Here is a 22812-nt window from a genome sequence, read left to right as displayed (position 1 = left end):
TCTCGTATCCCGCTACTGCAGGCCTTCTTTCTTGCCATACTTTATGAATTAAGGTTTATTGGCTCTATAATGTGCTGCACGGCTAAACAATTATGCGGTCCCAAAGGCGAGACCTATTGGCTATGCCAATGCTTGTTGTAAATGAGACCAAAAGAAGTTCTTAGCCAATCAGAACAACCCCGCTCTCTAGAATCCTCCTGAGAGAACCTCAGACCTTCAGATTTTCTACCGCACATTGTGCTAGGGAGTCTCCACTGAACTGTGCTCGTTTTTTTCCTCAATTAGTCTTGTGCAAGGTTTTTTTACTAAACCTTTTCTTCAGATTTATACTTATTGAACTTAGTTTATCTTCTTTCCTGATGTCGGACAAGGAGAAGAAGGGTCTTTTTAGAGCCTGTGCCACCTGTTCTAAGAAGTGACTCCATGTGGATGACCCTCATAAGGACTGTATCTACTGTCTGTATCCTGACCACAAAGTCAAGGATTGTAAGGTATGTCGTACCTTCTCCACCAAGACTCTGAAGGATCATGAGGGGCGTCTTCTCTTTTGGCTCCAGAAGCTGAAATCCAGAAAAGAGCCTATTTCTAGTGAGAAGAGTGATGAGGCCTCGTCTTGATCTTCCAGAAGGTCTCACAAGAGGGGAGGATCTGAACCTCACTTATCTGAGCAACGTCCTCAAAGCATCAAAAAAGATCCCTCACCGGTCTTACAGGCTTACTCCTGCAAAATCTCCTCACTGAGGTAAAAAGGAGAGGAAAGGACATGTCAGGGGACAGCAAGGTGAAAAAGACAAGCTCTGTGCCACCTTTGGACCCTCCAGAGGGCTGGAAAACCTTTAAGAAGCCTTCTTCTGTCCCTCCTGAGGAGAAACCGTCGACTAAGTCATTGTCGTCGGCGACACTGTAGAGGAAGAAATCCTCTTCATAGTTGACGCGGAGCGAGATTTTCCAGGTCTACTCGACTAAGCGTCAGTCATTGTCAATACATCCTCCAACGATGGCACCGACGACTGTATCGTCTTCGAGGGCTCTACAGGTATCGCCGGTCACGGTTCCGCCGACATCTTTCTCACCGATGGTTACATCAACAATGACAACGCCGACGACGGTGGTGATGATGGCAACTACTACTACAGCGACAGTGACTCTGCCGACGTCATCATAGACTACACCGCCGAGGGAGCAAATTCCTACGGGGAAATCGAGATTAAGGCACTTCACTCCAGAAAGCACTTCACCTAGGAAGGTGGCCCTATGATTCCATCACATCTCCTGGTGGAAGAGGATTTGCAGGATGATGATGGCTCCTTTGGTTATGCCCAGTCCTTCGGAGTTGCATGTAAAATGCCAGGAAGACGATTTTGGGGAAAGCTACGAAGAGGAACACTATTACTTGCCTCCTCAGGACTACCACCAACAGTATCAGGAAGAGATGGTCTGTATGCCATCATCTTTACTTTCTGATCTACAGTCTGTTATCCGACTATGAAAGATTTCCCGCACCTTCTACTGTTTTGGAGTGTACTGTGGTGCCTCCTAAGCATCATTCAGTGCCTTCCACTCCTCAGGCAGTAATAACATAACAGACGACCACTGCTCTACCATCAACACCACCTTTTGACCAGCATCCAGTCACCTCAGATGACTGTCAGGTGGAGAGGGAGCTTCCAGATCCACACAGTGAATGGGACAGCTATATAATCCTCACTTCGTCTTCACCCTCACCGGTTCCTATAGACTCTACACCTGAGGCATCAGTGGTTTTCACAATCTTTTGGCAAGAGCAGCCAAGAGATTTGATTTGCCAATGCCAACTTCGCAAACAGAGTGCTTTCTGTATAACTTCAAGGAACCATTTAGAAAATCAGTGCGAGCCACCCCCATTGTTGGTTACATATAGGAGGAAGGCCTTAAAGTTATGAAGACCCCAGCCACAGTGGTTCCGGTTCTTCATAGGTTACAGAAGAAGTATAAGGCCCCGGAAGATAGTCTTTCTTGCCTGGTGGATCTTCCAAAGCCAGACTCAGTAATATCACAAGCGGATCAAAGGAATTCCAAGAATCCGGCTGCTCCAGTCACAACACCTCCAGAAAAGAAAGGCAGACGCCATGTCAATGCAGGCAAGCGGTTCTCTAAGATGTCAGGGCTGATGGTCAGGGCAGCTAATGCTCTAGCGATTTTAGGTGATTATGATCGGCAGATGTGGTGCGACCTAGCCCCTTACATTGACCAGCTCCTGCATGGAAGTAAAGCAGACACCAAGAAAATCTTCAAGGAGGATGAGAGGGCTTCCTCGGAGGTCATATACTGTGCGATGGACATCACTATGACGGCAATTTGATCTCTGGCAGAATCAGCACTCCTAAACCAACAAGGTTGGCTCAGAGCAACATCTTTTCGGCCGGAAGTTCAGAATAAAATATTGGATCTTCCCTTTGATGGAGAGGCCCTTTTTGGTAAACACATCAATGACGCTCTCCAGGACATAAAGAAGGACACTGAAACAGTAAAGTTGCTGGGGACGCGCCAGTACTGTAAGGTTCCCGTTCGAGGAGTTCGGAGAAGAGGTCTGCCCTCATATAGAGTTGAATATCAACAGTACAGGTATCCCTCTTACACCTCATCTACACAGCCATATTGACCACAATGCACTCAGCAGCAATCTCAGTCAGTGGCCTATTCCTTGTCGGCTCCCAGAGGAAGTGGAGGACGACAAGGAAAGAGTTCCACACGTCAACAGTAACAACTTTCAGGCTCCGGCTACTATTCCTTCCCTCGACCAGGTGTCTGTGGGGGGAAGAATATCTTTCTACATCCAAAACTGCTGAGAGATAACAACCAATCAATGGGTACTCAACATTGTTCAGTTTGGCCATACATTGGAGTTTATTCAACTCAGGCGATTTCATGGCCACTCTAGACCTACGATGCTTATTTCCATATTCCCATTAATCCATTGCACAGGAAGTTTCTTCGCTTCACTGTAGCCAGGAGCCACTATCAATTCAAAGTTCTGCCTTTCGACCTAAGATCGGTCCAAGGATATTTACAAAGAGTCTGACCCCAGTGGCGGCTTTCCTCAGAAGGCAACATCACCAGGTGTTTCCTTACTTGGACGATTGGCTGATAAAAACTCCTTCCATGGCGGCAGCCCGAGCTTCCGGGATAGCTTGCATATGTCTTGTCGAAAGTCTGGAGCTTACCCTAAACAAGGAGAAATCTAACTTACATCCCTCTAAACACACTACTTTTCTGGGGGCCATACTGGACATGTCTCTAAACAAAGCCTTTCCATCGCTAGAAAGACAGACCAAACTAATGTCTATGGCTCAGCACTTCCTAGGAAAAAAGTCACTTTCAGTTTGCTGTTCAAGACCCTCCTGGGGTCAATGTCATCTCACTGATTCCATTCTGCCACCTCCGGATGTTCCCCCTTCAGGAACAACTGGAATTACAATGGCGCCTGGTGAGCGGGTCCTTCAAAGGTATAATCAAGATAACTTTGCTTATGCTACAAGCCATTTCTTGGTGGACCCACCAGAAAAACATTTCAGAAGGTCTTTTTTCTGGCATCCCCGGCTCTGCAAGTAAAAACCACAGATGCATCTCTGGAGGGACGGGTAGCTTTCCTACAAGATCTTCAAATCGGTGGCCGTGGGCAGCAGGCAGCAGCATAATCATCTTCTCCACATCAATTTGCTGGACCTACGAGCAATTAGTTTAGCCCTACGAGCATTTCTTTCATGGATAAGAAACTCATCAGATCTCATCAGGGCGGAAAATACAACGGCAATGCATTATGTCAACAAGCGGGGGGGCACAAAGTTCCCTCTGTTGTCATTAGAAGCTCAAAGCATCTGGGAATGGGCGATCCAGAATGGGGTTTTGCTAAAAGCAGAACATCTTCCTGGGAATCTCAACGCAACAGCAGATACTCTCAGCAGGCTCAAGTCTACGTGCCATGAATGGGAACTACATCCGGAAACTCTGGACAGCATTTTTAGGCTGTGGGGCAAGCCAACCATAGACCTATTTGCAACACCAGAGAACAGGAAATGCCGGTACTTCGGAAGTTGGCATCACCATCCGGGATCCTGGGGAAATGCGTTTTCGATGGCATGGTAAGGCGCCTTTTCCTACGCTTTTCTTCACATTCGTCTCATGAAGATGAAGACAGAGCCCTGCAGGATGATTCTCATAGCTACATCTTGGCCACTTCAGAATTGGTACACAGAGCTCCTTCTTCTCTCGGAGAGACAGACGATTCTCTTGGATCCCATTCCATTGTTACTGACGATGAAGCAGAGTAAAGTGCCTCATCTGTATCCCAAATCGCTTTGATTAGCCCCATGGCTCCTGAACACAGAGAGTTCATTCACCAGAGTCTATCCACCGAGTGTAAGGACATTCTTTCTCACGCCCAGGCTCAAAGTTCTAACAAAACATATCAAATGAAATGTAAGAGGTTTTGTCTCTGGTGCCAGGAATTGGGCGTTCACCCTTTCTCTTCTTCAGCTCTTGAGATTCTTCCTTGCATCCTTTCATTGGCCAAAGCTGGCCTAGCTCATGCATTTATTAAAGTTAATCTCGCAGCTATTTCATGTTTCAGAAGAACATCTTCAGGCCATTCTTTTCATCCAGTCAAACCTCCTCCACCACTTTGGCATCTTAATGTGGTCTTGACTCAACTCATGAAGCATCCCTTTGAACCTATCCACAAGGCAAAGTTCAAATTTCTGTCATGGAAAGTTGCGCTTCTTCTGGCGTAAACCTCTGCTAGAAGGGTTGCTGAAATGCAGGCCCTCACTATCCAGGAGCCTTTTGTTCAGTTCAAAGATGACAGAGTAATGTTATGCACCAACCCCAAGTTCATCCCTAAAGTTCTATCGAACTTTCATGTGAACGAACCTCTGGTTCTTAAGACTTTTTTCCTGCAACCTATAACGTTGGTGAAGAGAGCCCTTCATGCTCTAGACATTCAGCGCTGTTTGAAATTCTGTCTCCACAGAACTAAACACTTCTGAAAGTCACCACAACTCTTTGTGGCATATAGTGCTCCTCATTAGGGCTATCCCCTCTCTAAACGAGGCATTGCACGTTGGATTTCTAGTGTCATCCAATACCGTCACCAGGCGGCTGGAAAGCCCATCCAGGGGAGAGTCAATGCACATTCCTCTAGAACAATCTCTGCCTCGATGGCCCTTTTTGCTGGGTACCCATCCAGGAGATCTGCAGGACAGCAACCTGGAAGAGTAGCCACATCTTTACCAAGCACTACTGCTTGGATTCTTCGGTTCGCAGTGATACGGCAGTGGCCCTAAGGAACCTGTTTCAATGACAGTGAGCGTTCTGTCTCATCTCTCCTTCCTTTCCTTTCTAAGAACCTCGCACATTCTTTTGTATTATTTTTCTTAATCTATTCTTTTCATTGTTACTATCCACATTAAGTGTATTTGATAATACATATTTACATAATTATGGATATTCTTATTTATCTTTATTTCGATGCCCATCGTTAAATGCTTTGTTTTAACTGGAATTAAGAGTTTATACTGGAAAGTTAGCTTTTTACTTTATCGTGTTTATTTTATTCGTATATAATTAGAACAAAAATGTGCTCCTAACTACTAGCTACTCTGATTCAAGCATGTGAACCTATGAAAGTTCCAATACTGAAGTAAGAAAATAAGTTACTTCCCTATAACTTTAGTTCTCCAGTATTGGAATCTTTGTTAGATTCACATGCAACCCACCCTCCTCCCCTGAGAAAGCTCAACCTTAGGACCCTTTATGGTTACATTTATATCACTAGTGCTGCGAAAATCTGAAGGTCTGAGGTGCTCTCAGGAGTGTTCTAGAAGGTAGAGTTGTTCTGATTGGCTAAGAACTCCTTTTGGTCTCATTTACAAAAAGAGAGGGATATGGTCCAAAACTAAAATAGTCCTAGGCTTATTTTTCCCAGTTTGTAATAGCTTTGAATTGCTATTTTGATATACCGGGGACTCCCATCTCGATGACTGGGAATGATTCAAGCATGTGAATCCTTGAAAGATTCCAATACTGGGGAACTAAAGTTACAGGTAAGTAACTAATTTTGTTCCAGGACCCGGCTACCTCAACAGACGACTCACCTTCTACACCCCGAACCGCCAGCTCCGCTCCGCTGACCTTGCCCTCGCCACTGTCCCCCGCATCCGAAGAGCGACTACCGGCGGCAGATCGTTCTCCCACCTCGCCGCCAAGACCTGGAACACCCTTCCGATCTTCCTACGACAGACCCAGGACCTACTAACCTTCAGAAGGCTACTCAAGACCTGGCTATTCGAGCAGTAGCAGCACCCCCCCCTCCCCCAAGCATCTTGAGACCCTCAGGGGTGAGTAGCGCGCTTTACAAATTTCTTGATTGATTGATGGTGGTCGGGGTAATGCACTACTATTATACTGGCAAAGATGAGCATACAGTGTGGAGAAGTCCATCTACGACTTTGGTCTACACCCGATGGGTGTCTATGACAAGCTATTTCCATGTGATGCAGTCCCTGCCTGAGCAGCTAAAGGAGCAGACGAAAACCTAGTGTTTCTCCAAGACAACTATTGCTAGGTCTTGGGTCAAAGATAAACTACTAGGAGTCACTGTTTCTCCTCGCCGCAGGTCCTTTGCTCCCAGACGATAAAGGAGAGACCAGGAACAGAGCAGCAGCATGTGCTACTCACAGAGCCTTCTACTGGTGTGGCGCACTACCACACAGCTGCTTGCAGCAGGACCTCATGGATACCAAAGCCATGTCTCCGCATCCCGACACCGGCGTCACAGGAGAAAGCGATTGGGATGCACGCTTTTGCAAGAATAGAGCGGGTAATCCTCAAGGCTCTCTGCATACATAACCTGAGACCTGAAAGGGAAAACAAACAATATAAAGCTCAACACAATAATCCCCAATGACAAAACAGAATATTAATTTAGACTCCTACAAACAAAAAATCACCATTACAATAATGCCAAATTCTAACATATCCGCTAATATTATAACAGTTGATAAGGAAAGCTCTTAATTGTCTGCTAAACAGCTAAGAAAGTGGAAGCGCCGGCTTTTAGGAATGTTAAAGCGATGTACCTGGAAGATGATTTGTTGGGAATATACACTTTTTCCAAGGACCCTTTGGACATGTAGTCCCTTTGTTTACTATGAATAAGAGTTACTGAGAATGAAAGTAAAGAAAGCAGTACATAATCCTCTCCTCCAGTCTGATCATTCTCAGAGCTTTCAGAGTGAAATAATACTGGATAGTGCTCATTGATACACAGACAATCTACAACACTCACCCTGTTGAGTAAGTATAGGAAATGTTATACAGAACAACATAATGATCTGCAAAGTTTTCATTCAAAATAGAGAAGTATTTATTTAAACGAACCTTTAAACAAGCAAAATATTCAACGAAGTGCAGTGGGTAAAAACAGGGTTGGAAATCACCAGATTTCCAAGCTTAAGGCATGTGTGTATAAATATAGTGCCTTGAACTTTACAGCAGTCACAATATAAAAACATCTTGTGCTCCACAGAAATCAAGGCAAAAGCAATGGTAGTCAAGACGTGGTGTGTCGACGACGTTTTGACCATATTCAGGATGAAGGACTATAACCTGAGAGGAGGCCTGTGGAAAGCCGGGAAAAACAAGGGAGGGGGGGAGAGAAAAAAAGGGAGGGGGCGAAACAAAGGGAAAAGAAGGAAAAAATACGGTTTTAAAGGAAGGTTCGGCGAATGGTGAACTAAAGGAATTCAATAAGTGCAGTATATAAGGTGGGAAAATTGTGACAATGTGAAGTGATTGCTAATGAGGATGTGCGAGAACACCCCCTAGTATACAGTGCTCAGTGGATACTCAACCAGGTCAATACCCGATGTGGATGGATGAACACGGTTGTGATGCTACGCATAGGGTCATGCAGGGAATAAAAGTGTGGGAGGGTAATCATCCCTCGTGAGCCCAGAACCTTACAATGAGCCACAGAACATGCCAATGGGCAAAGGAGCAGGGTCGTGCAGCTAGGCCTTTGGTAATGTGAATGAGGGAGATCATCCCTCGTTAGTCAAGAAACTTACACTTAGCCATAGAACATGCCCAGTTGGCAAGGGCCAAGTCTGGGCGGAGTGGCGAGCAATCTACATCCAACCAGGATTGGGCGAATTAGGCGATGTGCCTAGAAGAGCACATAAGCTAACATTAACCTGGTGCACAACCAAGGTGTGATACCACTAGCAAAAAATGGGATTACACTTACAACCGGTATAAGTCAACCTTCCGGCAAGATGAAGGTCACGGGAGGGCGGAAGAATTAATTGAACCAGGATGTCCAAATTGTGACAGAGGGGTGCTGTGTACCGGAGGGATCATACAGGCATATTAGGCAGAAGGTCACGCTGGTAACCGGTATGGTCACGAGCGAGTGAGTGAACTGGTCCTTACCTTCAGGATAGCCTGAGCTGTGTGCCGAAGTACACACTTTTACCCACTGCACTTTGTTGAATATTTTGCTTGTTTGATTGTTCGTTTAAATAAATACTTCTCTATTTTGAATGTAAAACTTCACAGATCATTATGTTGTTCTGTGTAACATTTCCTATACTTACTTCATAGGGACCGTTGTCTCTTACAACATATTGTATACCTTTGGTCCCTTCTGACTCACAGGGTTCCCGTGTTTCTTTATAACCTGGTACATCTTTGAGTCACTAACTTTTCTGTCCCAGAGATAAGATGCAGAATTTCTTCCACTTGAAGGCGCATGATGTTCCTGTGGCAGGAAAATTCACTGTATTTGGTTTGTAAATACATTCTGTTGATACAGTCTGGACATTCTCAGATGTCCATACTTCGTGCATTCAGGAGCCAGGTTGTCAAGTTGACTGATGATATGCTGTGGTGCAGAATCTTGTCTGAATACCTGAATATGAGATTAGTTTTCATAGATGCAGCTTGTGTTTCTGTTGGACAGGTCTATGTTTAGATTACTACCATTGGCTCAATCAGTATGGTGTGTTCAGACTCATCTTGGTCTTGCTTTGCTCACTTTGGGGAGGAGAGAACTTGAAGTAAAAGAAAGCATTCCTGACCATGGGTAACATATTCTGCTTTGTATTTGGTGGGAAGTGATTTTTTTTAATTATCAGCCAGTTAGAATTAGTACTATTAAGACCGGACTCTGTCCCATTAGCAACCCTTGGCCATCCCATCCACCTGTTAGCTTCCGTAGCTATAGAAGTACAGAGATCTGCACAACTGTTTTACGTACAGCTGTAGCCACATATGAGGCACGCATATGTGTGCATCATATGTAGTACTACAACATACTTGTGCATGTGCACGCCCTTGACAGTTGCCTTGTTTCTTCCGGAGTTAATTTAAACCTGTTTCTTTTGCACTCAGCTTTCTTGAGGTGGGTCCTATACCGATACTTTTGAACTTTTCTTGAACTTATTTTTTCTCTATATTCCTTCTGATGAGGTAGCTTATTCCCCAGCTCTTAAAGTCATGTTTATCTTGTCATTGACTGTGTGTTGCAGCTGACCTGCATTATCTCTGCGTCTTACACTTCGAGATCGTTTGTTCACTGCATGCCTGCTGTGTGCTGACATCGTTACGAGTTCCCTATAGAACTGCTTGCACACGGAAAAAGGGTGCAGTCATTCCCAGACAAATATTAGTGGTAAGTAGAGTTATGCCTGCTAGATTCCAGAGTATGATCCATTCCTGCTATTGATGCAGTGAGACATCGCTCCAGACATGCTTCCATTCCCATGTGAACGCTACCCTTACTGGTCCTACTGAAGCCATGCTGGGTTCCACTGGGAATGTGAAATTACCTCATCTCAAGACTGTTCCAGTCCGACCCTGTTGACCGTGTTCAAGATGCACAAAGGAGTAGAGAAACTCTTGTGGGTTTAAACCTTAGACTATATGGCACTGGTTTCTCCTTGTCGGGCATGGCAGACCCATTGCACTCGAGGCCTGAGCTTGTCTTTCCCTTTAGGCAAATTGTTATAGGTTTGTTACATTGAGGGGATAAGCTAGTTTCCCCTCACTCAGCATGGAAAACTGTTTTCTTACTCTGTTACTCTGGAGACATGCAGCAAGAATCCATTTGTAGCTCCACCTGTGGCAGCCTCCTTGGCAGTACCAATGTGGTCACTTATGCCTAGCTCCTAACTCATTTTCTGCTGCACAGTTAAGCCCAACTCTCATACTGTGCTGGTGGCTTTTTACAAGGGAAGTAAGTTAGGTGCAAGAGTAAGTGCAGGAGTCAGGCCTTATGTAATTCTTCCAAAACACATAGTCATTTAAAAAAACTACAAGAAGCACAATAAAATGTGGAAGTGCCAAAATGTACTAATCTCCACCAAGGTAACTTCTTGGGACTTCAAACTGCATGGGTTTGAATAGGAGGTTGCCCCAACACTGGAGGTGCATTGCATTAAAGAGCACATACCCCTACCATTTCCTATGCCTGTTCTCTTCTTTGTGGGAGCTAGAGTTGCTCCTTGTCTCCCTGGCATGGTTCTGTATTCTTGGGACCACCCTCACCCTGGATATTTGCACCGGGAAGAATCTTGAACCTCTTCCATGCTAGGGTCCTCCAACCCCTCGTCGCCCCTCCACCCCTTTCCACCCCCACTGCTCCTCCCGGTGCTAAGCCCTTTTTTAGATGTTAGGGTAGCCTGTGTTTAAACCTTATAATTTTTTTCCACAAAAGGTAACCACTCGAAATTAGCATTCTTTTTTTCCAACATTCACAGGATTTTAAAGGTACCCAGGGTTTGTAGATTCCCCTGGAGGGAACTGAGAACATCTCCAAAATATAGGTAAAAATTTTGTTTTTAGTTGGAAAATGAGAGAAAGAGTGCTACACAATAAGTGTATGTTTCCTAAAAGTTGCATCAATGAAAGGTTTTCTGTGCTAGGATCACAATCTTTCCAGCTTTCAGGAACAAGCAGTGTTGTATCAAAAAAACATTTTTTTTCAAAATCACAGATTTTGCTCTTTTCTAAGATGTAGTTCATTTTCCCTAACTGTTGTGGTTTCAGTCTCCTTTCAGTTTGTTTTGGAAACAGGTGTGAGACCCATGGGTGATCTCAGAAAGCTATATATTTCTGAAAAGTAGACCCACATCTGAATTCAGCATGAATTCATTCCTGTAGATACCTCAAGGTTTTCCCAAAGAAACTAATTGTTGATTTGAAAAAAATAATAAATGAGTAGGAAACAACAGCTGTTAATGATGTTTTTATTTGTAACTTCTTGCCACGATGGCCAATTTACAAAAGCATTATAGTGTTACGTCCGGCGGCCCCTTCTGGCCATATAGGATTTGTAGGTTCTCCAAACACATGAAATATACAGAGCCAATAACTGAGCTGCACCTTACAATGATGTTTCATTATGTATCGGCTGTAAAGCAATTCATACGGTAACAAATAAAGAATGAAAATGGGTATGAAGGAAACCTATGTATGTCTGAAAAGTACGCTAGACATGGAGTTTAAGAGCTATTTGTACACCTAGGAATTTGAGCCTACCCATACTGTCATGTGATACGGAGGGCATTTTGCAAAATATCATCGTCCTTGAACACTGGCTTACATTTGATACCCACAAATGCAGAGAAATCCAATTGGTAATAAAATGTTCTACTATACTGTATTCCCACATGTCTCTTGATTTAAAAATAAAATAAAAAATACAGTAACCCACTTGTGTGGCTGGTCCTAGCGCCTGTGACACAAAGGGCCCCAAAACGCAACCTGTAGAACACAGCATTTCAACCAGCAAAATCAAAGTTTTTTGTTTTTTACAATGTGGGTAGGCACAGATTAACCACTCATCATTCCCCCACATCTCCCAATGAAGATTTTGGCAGGCTTCAAGAAGTATGAATCCTGTATCCCTTGGAAGGATTTTGGCTCACTTCATCTGTAAATAAGACTGTATTATTTGCAATATATTTGGGAAATGTTTTGGCACACTTAATCAGGGAATGAGAGTGCATTCGTATGAAGGTTTTAATGAACCTGTTTCATACATTTGTGTCATATTGCAGGTTCGGGAGCGTCTCCGTGTTGCCCTAGAGAGGGTGTCTGTGCTGGAAGAAAACCTGGAACTGTCCAGCCAAGAGGTAAATAAAGCAGCGGCTATTAGTTCAGTCTGTAAATTGCAAGTGAGTGTACCGTGATGAAATCTGTCTGCTGGTGTTATTACACTGATATGTCGATGTGTTGGTCTGTATCACAGTCTGGACTTCCCTTTGGTGTGGATGAGCCTGGTGTGTGTGTGTGGCTAGCCTTTGGTTCTCTTTGCTTATTTGTATGCATTTCTGTATATTATATTCTGCTTATACACCACAAATTGACCTAGCTGATTTCTGTGTTTTTTTTCCCAATACAATGGGTCTTGACGGATTTCTGTATTTGTATATCAGTTTGGAATTTGTGGTTTATTTTCATAGTTGTAGATATATCACAGTTTAGTTTCATCACTCATTTATATGTATACTCCACTCAAATTATATATCTAATAACTGAGTATGTTTGAATATCAGTCTGGGCTCAGTACTCACTTGATGACATCTGCCTGTTTGAATCAGTGAAGTATCGGCACTGATAACTGTGTTTTGTAGTATGGTCTTAACAGTTATTTATTTTTGTGTGTACATTTCCATTGACCTTGATTAGTTTGTTTGCAATCACAGTTTAATCTCAGCCCTGGTTTTTGTTGGTGTGTTAGTATATCACCTTCTGGTCTTAAAACTGATTATTCTATAAGTTAGGATATCGGTCTGAACTCAGGACTGATATGTGAGCGTTTGTGTGCTTTTCTGATATGTTTATATCACTGTTTTGTGTACCTTTCAGTCCCTTTCTCTGCGTGAACAGCTTGCTAGAAGACGATCGGGGATTGATGACAAAGATGGCGATTCACAAAGCTGTGTAAGGAGAAGGCCATGTTTTATTCACATTTCCAGAACTGGAGGCTACCTTGTTCTCTTATTTGTGTTGAAAAGTTTACATTGTTTACATTGAGTTTTCTAAAAGATGCAAGCTCTATAATACTTACCAAAAGATAATTAGTGTTTAATCTAAGATTATCCTAAATTGAGACATAAACCTAGGATGAGGCATAATTTAGAAGACTAACTAATGAATACTGGTGTTCTGACCTACAGTTTCATGGTGATGGAAAACTCCTACCTAACTGTTGGTAGTAGAAGCCTTTGCATTGTGGTTGAAGTTTCAAATTCCAGAGTGGAATCTACCAGAGTAGGAAATTTACCCAAATTTGATATAGGCAGTCAGTCCTAAATGGGCAATCAACAAAATGTTTCCCTTCTATGAGAGATTTTTGCCTTGATTATGTCTTGACTCGAACATAAGTCAGTGAGCGACAAGACGGTATTGTTTGTCATCTTTGCAGAGGTATGATCCATGTTTGCACAACTTAAGGGTATATGTACGTTCTTAAAGTGTTTGTTCATCATAGATGTATAATAGTGGGCTTTATCAGGAAAGTATCAGTGCAGTGATTTAGGAAAAGCAATCGAAATTAGGTAATAATCAGTCAGTCATATTGTTTTGGTATTCACAAACATTTCCAAATGCACATCAGTCTTGTACCTGAGTGACCCAGGCTTAAGTGCTGTAAAAAGAGTCTGGGGATTCTTCAATATATATTATTTTCACAGAATGTGTGTTGGAAGGAAAGACCTATAAATTAATTTTGAATCTGCGCATATGTCCTGACTCTCTGCACGAGTAACTTACATAATGTATAAAACCTTCAAACATAGAGGTAGGCAAACCAGGTTAGTTATTTTTTCTCTATACCATACCCCTTCTTACATAACTTACATTAAGCATAATATGTTGGAAACATTTGTAATGCAGCCAGGCATAGGTTCACACCACGCATGTTGAAATCTTTGGGGGGAATTGGATCTGGCGTTAACCAAATATAATGTGGACTAAAGCTCACAAATACACCTTATCAGTAAATATTGCTATAGAGTGAAGTGAGAGGAGTAAGACTTAGGGCCTGATTTAGATCTTAGCAGACCGCTGATATATAAATCCTATAGTGACGGGGTAACCAGGTCGCCAAGATCTAAATCAGGCCCATAGTAAAATAGAGAAGACCAGTGAGGTGGTTTGAGAAGTGGGGAATCGGAGAGAGACATTTCTGTAAACTTGAATATTTGAATTGGAGACACAGAAAGGTTTTGGATACATTCTAAATGTTCCAATACAAATGGCAGAATTCTTGTCCTCGTGACCATTCGTCTCTGACTATATTATGAATGTCTTCTCATTCTATGGCATTGCATTTTTCAGTTCTTCGGGCTTCAGATAATGTGTTCTGCCACCCCCCCGCCCGCCTTTTGATCATTACTTGAGCATGAAAAATGACATTATTTGCTGTTAAGCTGTGCACGATAAGTAAAAGTGATTCTTAATTAGGTTTGTGCCATCTGCACAAGTTTTTCATTCAATTTAACAGCATCTTTTTTTAATGTCTTGTCAATGCGATGTAAGAACGAACCAGAAGTAATATTGGAAGTTTGTAAAGTATAGTTCACTATAGGCACTAGTATGAATTTAGAGGGTTTAATTGTTGCTAGCCAATAGATATATTTAATGTACCATGTCTTTACCATTCTATTCTTTACTACATCTCTTTTTTTGTCACCCTACGTTGATTAACTCTCTTGCTTCTTTCATCTTTCTTCAGTCATTTTTTTGTTAATTGGGTCCTGCACTGAACTCCGAATGGAAGCCGGAAGCCATCATAGGGGCTGCATCTTGCTTATTTTAATTATCTCACACATAAAGAAATACAGTCTGTCTAATTGTGTTTGAGAATAGTTTCTTGGATGGATACTGCCAGATTTTTCGCTCTGAGCTTGGTTGCCCAAGTAAATGTCAAAGACCTGATCATCCTTTTTAGGCCAAAGCCACTCCCCTCCACAACTCTTACCCCACTCCAGTGTAACCTGATCTACTCCACCCACTCCACTTTGCTCCAATCTACCCACTTCACTCAATCTACCCTGTTCCACTCCAATCCACCGCACTCCAATCTACCCCACCCTAATTTACCCACCCAGCTCCAACCCAATTTAACCCACCCTAGTCCAATCTACCCCACTTCAATTTACCCCCACTCTCACCCAATCTGCCCCACGTCACTTAAGTCTACCATAGTCCACTCCACTGCGATCCAATCTACCCTATTCCTCTCCAGTCTACCCAACTCCACCTTAATCTACCGGACTTCACTCAAATCTACCCACTCTGTTCCAATACACCCCAGTCTACCCACTCCAATGTATCCCAGTCGAACCCACCCCAATCTACCTTACTACACTTGTCTACCCCATTCTAATTTACCCCACTCCATTCCAATTTACCCTACTCCATTCCAATTTACCCTACTCCTCTCCAAAATCAACTGCAATCTATTCAACTCCTCTCCTCTCCACTCTAATCGAACCTACCTCACATCTACCTGACTCCACTCTACCTACCCCACCCCTATCTACCCCACCCGACCGCAATCTACCCTACTCCACTCCCTCACTCCACCGCAGTCTACCCCACTCCACTGTACCCCACCCTACTCTACTCCAATCTACCCTACTGTACTCCAAACTATTCAACTCCACTCAATCTACCCCACTCCACTCTAACCTACTCCATTTTAATCTACTGTACTCTAATCTACTCAATCTACCCAACTACACACCACCCTAATCTACCCCACTCCAGCCTATTCAACCCCAGTCCACTCCAATCCAGTCTATCTCATTCCACTACAGCCTACCCCCTCCAAACTACTCCACTCCAGTCTACCCCATTCCATTCACCCTAATCTCCCGCTCCACTCTTCCCCAATATATCTCACTTCACTTTAATCTCAACTCCATTCCAACTGCATCCCACTCCAATCTACTCCACCCCACCCAAAATAACCCACTCCAATCTACTGCACTCAATTGACCCCCCTTCCATTTCATTCTACCGTAGTATAATCCACCCAATCTACCCAACTCCACTCTACACTAATCTACCACACTCCACTCCAGTCTACCTCACTCCAATCTTCCCCATTCTGTCTCACTTTATTTTCTACTCCACTCCAATCTATCAATCTCCACTCCAACCTGCTCCACTCAGTCTAGCTCACTACACTCTACCCCAATATATTCCACTCCAGTCTACCTCACTCCACCTCAGTCTGCCAAATTCCATTGTACTCTACCCAATCTACCACACTCCACTAAACTTCAGGTTACAACATTCCACCCAAATCTACCGCATTCCAGTTCAATCAAACCCACTCCACCCCAATCCACCGACTCCATCCCACTCCAATCTACCCACCCCAATCCACACTGCCCTACTTCAATCTACCCCATCCAATCCGCCCTACGCCAATCTACCCCAATCTACTCCAATCTACTCCACTCCAATCTACTCCACCCTAGCCCAAACTACCCCACTCTATTCATCTCCAATCTACCCTACCCCACCCCATCCCAACATACCCCACAACACTCTATGTAACTCCAATCCAATGTACTCCACTCCACTCTAATCTACCCCACTCCCACCTCACTCCAATCTACCTCATTCCAATCCAATCTACCCCATCTATCCCACTCCAGTCTACCCCACTGCACTCTAACCCACTCTACCCCAATGTACCCCCCCTATCTACTGCTCTCCAGTCTACCCCACTCTACTCCAATCTACCCCAATCCTTGCACTCCACTCTTCCCCAATCGACCCCACCCCACTTTACACCAATATATTCCTCTCCACTTTACTGCACTCCAATCTACCCTACTCAGATCTACCCTCATCTACTTCAATTGACCCCAATCCAATCTACCCCAATCTACTCCATTTCACCCCTATCTACCCCACTCCAATCTACCCAATCTACTTCATTCCAATCTACCCGAATTTAATTTACCCCATCCCACTCCAATCTATCCAACTCTAATCTACCTCAATCTAATCATTCCAATCCACCACACTCTACCCCAATCTACCCCTCTCCAATCTACCTCACTCCAATTTATCCTAGTCTACCCCAATCCACCCACTCCATTATACACCACTATACTCCCTCTCCACTTTACGTTAATCTACACCACTTAACTCTACCCAGTTTACACCAATCTACCCCACTCTAATCTACCCCACCCACTCCACCAACTTTTAGCCATGTTGAACAGCAGCCCCACTGGTGTACATAACCGCTAACACACATTGCAAAAGCCAATAGCTCTTGCATAGGCAATACCTATTGGCTCTGCCAATGCTTCTTTATGTTCCTGCCTTTTATGTTACATATGTGCTGCACCTTGACCACATTTAGTGGCTTCTGCACATAGTATAATTAAAGCTATCTTAATTTCTAAACCTGTGCTTTGTGAGAAATGTATGTCATTATAAATGTACCTAGAATTTGTTATTTCAAACATCTATTTCTCCTGGTGAGCTGGATGGATGCATGTATTTTTTCCATATATTATATCGAGATTAATATGCTTCTTGCCATAACAGACATGTAGCTGGATTATTCCTTACTTTATTTGACAACAGCCCATAGGTCCAATTACTGCTGGTTTTGTCTAGGGTATTATTCGTCTGGTGAGTTTTAGTTGGGGTCATGCTGTTTGTACCCCTCAAATCCAGTCAAAAGATGTTGGATAGTCAGCACTGGATGGATCACTTTTGAACTAAGCTAAATCTGAACAAGACTGCGATGAGGAGGTTGGTGTCAGTGATATTCTGTTGACCTCATCCTTCTGGTCCTCATTTTTTTTTTTTTTTTAAACAAACTTTATTAAGCACCACAAAGTGATTTCAAGTTGTCATAGCAAATATAACATGGTATTTTCTGTTTTTGAATCTTAACACAGATTTACTTCATGGAGATGAAAGATCTTCTTATGTATGTCAAAATAAAATAGGACAAACTTGTGGCTATATCAAAGACAATAAAGAAATATGAGTGTATGCATAAGATACAAATACCATTCGGTATAATACATAATATATACTTAAATAACCCTGTTAACGTTAGCCCCCCCACCCTCCCTCCTGGCCCGTCGGTTCCTATGTGCCATACGACCTAGTGTGTGTGTGCATATAATACTTGCTGCGATTCACTCCTAATGAGCAGTTATAATGGGGATTGTGTCCTTTACCAGCCCTTGGGATCGAGGGCCGCATTCAATTGGATATCTCATGGGGTAGGGGTGATATGCATGGGGTGAAGATCTAGTGCTTTAAAACCTTCCAGCATAAGGTCCCACTCCATTGAGATGGGGGGCTTGCGTAGCCCGCGAGGCTCTTCGCGTCTATGTGCCGCACTCTCGGCACCGTACCACCTCCTCCTGCTACGCAACTAGAGTAGGGGATTTCCATCTGTTGCAGGGATTCTGCTCATGCACAGAACTATGCTCAGGAAACCAGGACCTCGGTGTATTGTTGTGTACAAAAAAGCCACCTCAGTGCCCAGAACCCCAATCCGACTAGCATTAGTGTCTCATTCGTTCTCCATACTACAGCGAAGCTTCCAATGATTAGACAATCTAGAACATGCGACTTAGTAAACTCTTAGGAATAGTGGGAAACAAGAACACTCTTTAGTTCACACCCATACTTGTCCACAACGTGAGTAAACAGAGACACTGTATAGTTTAAAATGTTTATTTTTAACTAACGTGCTCTAAGATGCAGTACTCTAGCCAATACGAGCAGCATAATGCATAAAAACAGCATAATGCATAAAAACAATGTAATTAGCATTGTTACAATTCCATAAAGCACAAAAGAGGAAATCATATTATAATGACAGTCGAAACAGGAATCTAGCTCCTTTTACCACCCTCCCCGTGCTCATGAGATATTATAGAATAATTATAGAAGACCTCTGGGCTTTGTCAGCGAGACCCCATACCTACGAGATCAGATGCAATGAATCACATCTCAGGATCAGCACAGCTCTTCTATGTTGGAAAGGTTTTCTCCAAATGCCTTCTCATGCATGTAATGCCATATTAAAAGCACCCGAGTTTCAGTTGGGCCGCTGTGCTTCGTGTTATGTCTATGTGCGTGCGACTGACCAAAGTGAATCAACAGCATACATTGTTATTCGATCTTGAACAGGCGGTACAGACCGAGATCGCGGTGCCCCGCTGGATATGTGAAAGGTAGACAGTTCTCATGTGAAGCAGCGCCAGCAAAGTATTTTCACGAGACCAGAACCATGTAGTGTTGTGTGCTAAAGCGGCAAAATGGCAGCCAAGCTTATACTACTCATGCTAACTTAGCAATGTATGGTATTAAACCCATTTCCTCACTACACATCTCATAGTGATCGCTTGTATGGGCAATATGAGGGCAAGGTCGAGAAATCGCAGTTGAACTTTCAAACCTCTCGTCGGCTTACGGAGACCCAGCAGACACTCCAGTATATTGTCCGGGAGTGGTAAATGTGTGATCTCTCCAAGTGCAGTTCGGACACCCCCCCAGTAGTCACGCAGATGAGAATAAGCCCATAGCATTTGGGTGAAGCCCGCCTTTTCGGACCTGCAACGTGGGCAGTGATGTTGGGCATCGGGGAACATGCGATATATTTGTTTTGGGGTTAAGTAGGATCTGTTTAGCACCATGCATTGTATGAATTTAAATTTTGCATTGCGGGATACACGCTTGTGGTGGTCCAGAATACTCACCCGTGCTTTATCAGTCAGTGCAGCTTCAGTTGTCTCGGACCATTTTGTCCTATGGTCAGCAAGTGGAATGGAGACTTGTGACCGAAAACCAACATATAACCATCTAATAAGATGGCTGCCCTCCCCCATGTAGTAAAGCAACCGTACCAGTTAATGTTGCGGAGGTTCATTACGCTGAGGAGCCCATATCTTCCTAACGTAGTGACACCGCAGCATGAGTTAAATAAAGGTGATCCGGTATGCCAGCGGCCTGTACAAAGGCGTCATGGTCAAGGAGGGTTCCATCTCCAAACAGCGACCCCCACCTCCCCTACACCAGCGTCCGCCCAGGCTCGTAGCCGAGCCTTTGTGAGCCTGCCACCTGCGATTGGTATTCCCAATAGGGGAACGTTACTGGCGTATGGGATCGCATCCGAGGTGTACTGCAGAGCCCTCCTCCAGCAATGGAGTGCCGTTTTAAGTAGCGAAGGCACTGCAGGGGGGGGGGGTTTGCTTTCGGCAATAATAGTGTATGTAAGTCTCCTCTCTCTAAGTCTCGGGTCTCATATCCTATTTCCTGCAGGTTCCTGCCTGCTGCCATCCTTCTGGTTCTCTCATATGTGAATGTGTTTCCAGGTCCAAACTGACCATTCTGCCACTTTGCATTTTCCCTAGTAAGCTGCAGCTGTAAGACCCAACCATTCCCCTTGTACCAAATTCTAGTCATAGCCTTTTCCAATGTGAGGCTGGTTTGAACATTCTTGATGGGACTGATTTTGATTTCTGGTCTTACCCTCTTTGTTCCCTACTCAAGGCAGCTTTTAAAAACGTAGGCTTTGAGAAGCATGCAGAGCTCAGTCTATGTTCAGGTTAAACTAGTATTCTCTCCAGTACTTTTCTATCTTACAGTCAAAGATGTATCTGTATCTCTTGAATGGAGGTTATATTTCTGCGGTGGTGGCTGCCGGAGATTCTAGACTTGACTTTGGTACTGACTTGACCAGATAGATCTCGCCACAGTTTCAGGCTTCTCAGTTGGTTGTTTCTTGAACAAACAGTGATTGCATTTCTTATTCTTTGCATCTCGCATTATTGTGCTTTGCTTATGGCGATGCACATTATACATAGTTTTTGTTTTCATTTTCTGATGGACATGCCTTTGTTAATCAAAGTACTTTGTTCGTTCCAAATTAACTTACACCATTTCTGAATTACATGCACATCATATGGGTAGTTGGTATTTCTTCTATCTTATTTGCACCATTTGAAACAAGCTTAAGTTCCTTGAAAACAATGTTCAGCTACATTTGTTTCACACAATTGTTCTGCTTATCCACTTAATGTTAATGACGTTTAAAGTGAGCATGCACTCTGTTAATGGTTTGTAGCCTAGCTGTCTTCTCAAATTTATAGGTGTCTGAATGAGAAAGACCTTGAAATTGGCAAAGTGCTTCTAGCAAACTGGAGAGTCCTATTGCCTTTTCTCATACATATTAGTATTTTCCAAAGTACGACTATGCAATTTAAATGCTAGTTGGAATTCTCTAGAATCAGGAATGGATAAACTGCCAAGTTAGATTGGCTAGCGACTTTGTCTAATGTAATTATGCATATTTCCCATATATTGAGTCTTACTATGGTATCCTATGCAGATGATACCCATATTATCGTCTCCTATCCTCCCAATGTCTACCCGACATCGCAAAAACTAAACGTTTGTCTAGAGCGAGTTACTAGATGGATGGTGGCGAGCTGCCTAAAATTAAATTGGGAAAAGACAGAGGTCCTGATAATTGGAAACAATCCATCTCTATGGGGTCAGTTCACCTGGCCTTAATTCCTAAGAGATCGCTTACCCCCTAAATGAGAAGTGAAAAGTTTAGGCGCTATTCTGGATAGCCACCTTACCATGGCCTACAAGCAAATAAGGTCTTGGCGAGTTGTTTCTGCCTTCTTAGAGCCCTGGTAAAACCAGTAAATGGCTTCCCATGGATGTACGAAGAACAGTGGTCCAGGAATTTATACTATCTCACCTTGATTACGGTAATTCTTTTTTTCTTGTCAGTTTATTTTCCGTGACTAACAAGCTGCAGACCATCCAGAATGCAGCTGGTTGTATGTTGTTAGGTGTTCATAGGTCTCAGTCAGCCTGTCCTGCGCTTGCTACGCTGCACTAGTTGCCAATAAACAAAATAATTCCATTCCAGGCACTATGAATTGTTCATCATGCTAAACAGAAAGCAGGTCCACTGATTCTCCCCCCCCCTCCCTCCCCCCCCCCCCTAATCAACCCCTACCAGGCCAATAGAGAACTCTGGTAAATCAAGCTAGGTCTTCTTACTGTACCAAAAACCAAGAGAGCCAGAGGTGGTGGCCTCTGTTTTTTCTACCTTGCTCCCAAATTATGGAATTCCTTGCCCATCAGCCTTAGACTTAATGATAGTTTGGTAAGCTTTAGAAAGCAACTGCAAATGTTCCTGTATGCCTAATTGGTTCTGACTTCAGTAGGGATGACAAGCGCTGGGAAGCTCGATTCAGGTAGCCATGCACTCAATAAATGCTTGCTATTAAAATAATAATACCACTGGAATTTTGTAATAGTCTTGATGCAGTTTTGTAGAATTTGATTTTCTGGGATCTTTCTTTTTTTTAAATGTTTTTTTTTGAAGAGTGCAGATAATGCTCAAGAAAGAGCTTCTAGGCGTTATAATCGCAACAAAGCAGGTTGGAAGGGTGAAAACAAAAACACTGAGGAAATATTAATAAAAAGCAGAGTTTTGGGATTTAAAAAAAAATTGTGTGTGATCTGCTGTCGCATGAATAACGTTAGGAAGAGTGTTACATAATTTTGCTCCTGCAACTGCTGCTCAGCGTTCGTTAAGATCCCAAAAAGCAGGGGGTCCTCCCCGTGAAACTGTTACATCTTTGGGGATAGTAGTGCAGCCGTATCTTCGCCCGCACTCAGCACGGTGTCTCCATCTGAAGTACCGTCCAGTGCTCGAAGCTCTTCCAGCAGACCATCCCATGCTCA

General features: G+C 43.4%; 1 protein-coding gene across 9 annotated transcripts in view; it reads left to right on the top strand.

The window, feature by feature from the left end:
• The window catches only part of PPFIA3 (PPFI scaffold protein A3), a 966668-nt gene that overhangs the window by 316783 nt on the left and 627073 nt on the right, over positions 1-22812 (top strand). For all 9 annotated transcript variants that reach the window (XM_085616258.1, XM_085616264.1, XM_085616259.1 and 6 more), the window contains 2 exons: positions 12099-12173; positions 12910-12984. In XM_085616258.1, the coding sequence (XP_085472384.1) occupies positions 12099-12173; positions 12910-12984 (150 nt within the window). The remainder of the gene's footprint in view (positions 1-12098; positions 12174-12909; positions 12985-22812) is intronic.

This window comes from Triturus cristatus, chromosome 7 (genome assembly GCF_964204655.1).
Source record: "Triturus cristatus chromosome 7, aTriCri1.1, whole genome shotgun sequence".
NCBI classification, from domain to species: domain Eukaryota; kingdom Metazoa; phylum Chordata; class Amphibia; order Caudata; family Salamandridae; genus Triturus; species Triturus cristatus.
The sequence above is the reverse complement of the archived record's forward strand: the minus strand, read 5'-3'. Positions and strand labels throughout refer to the sequence as shown.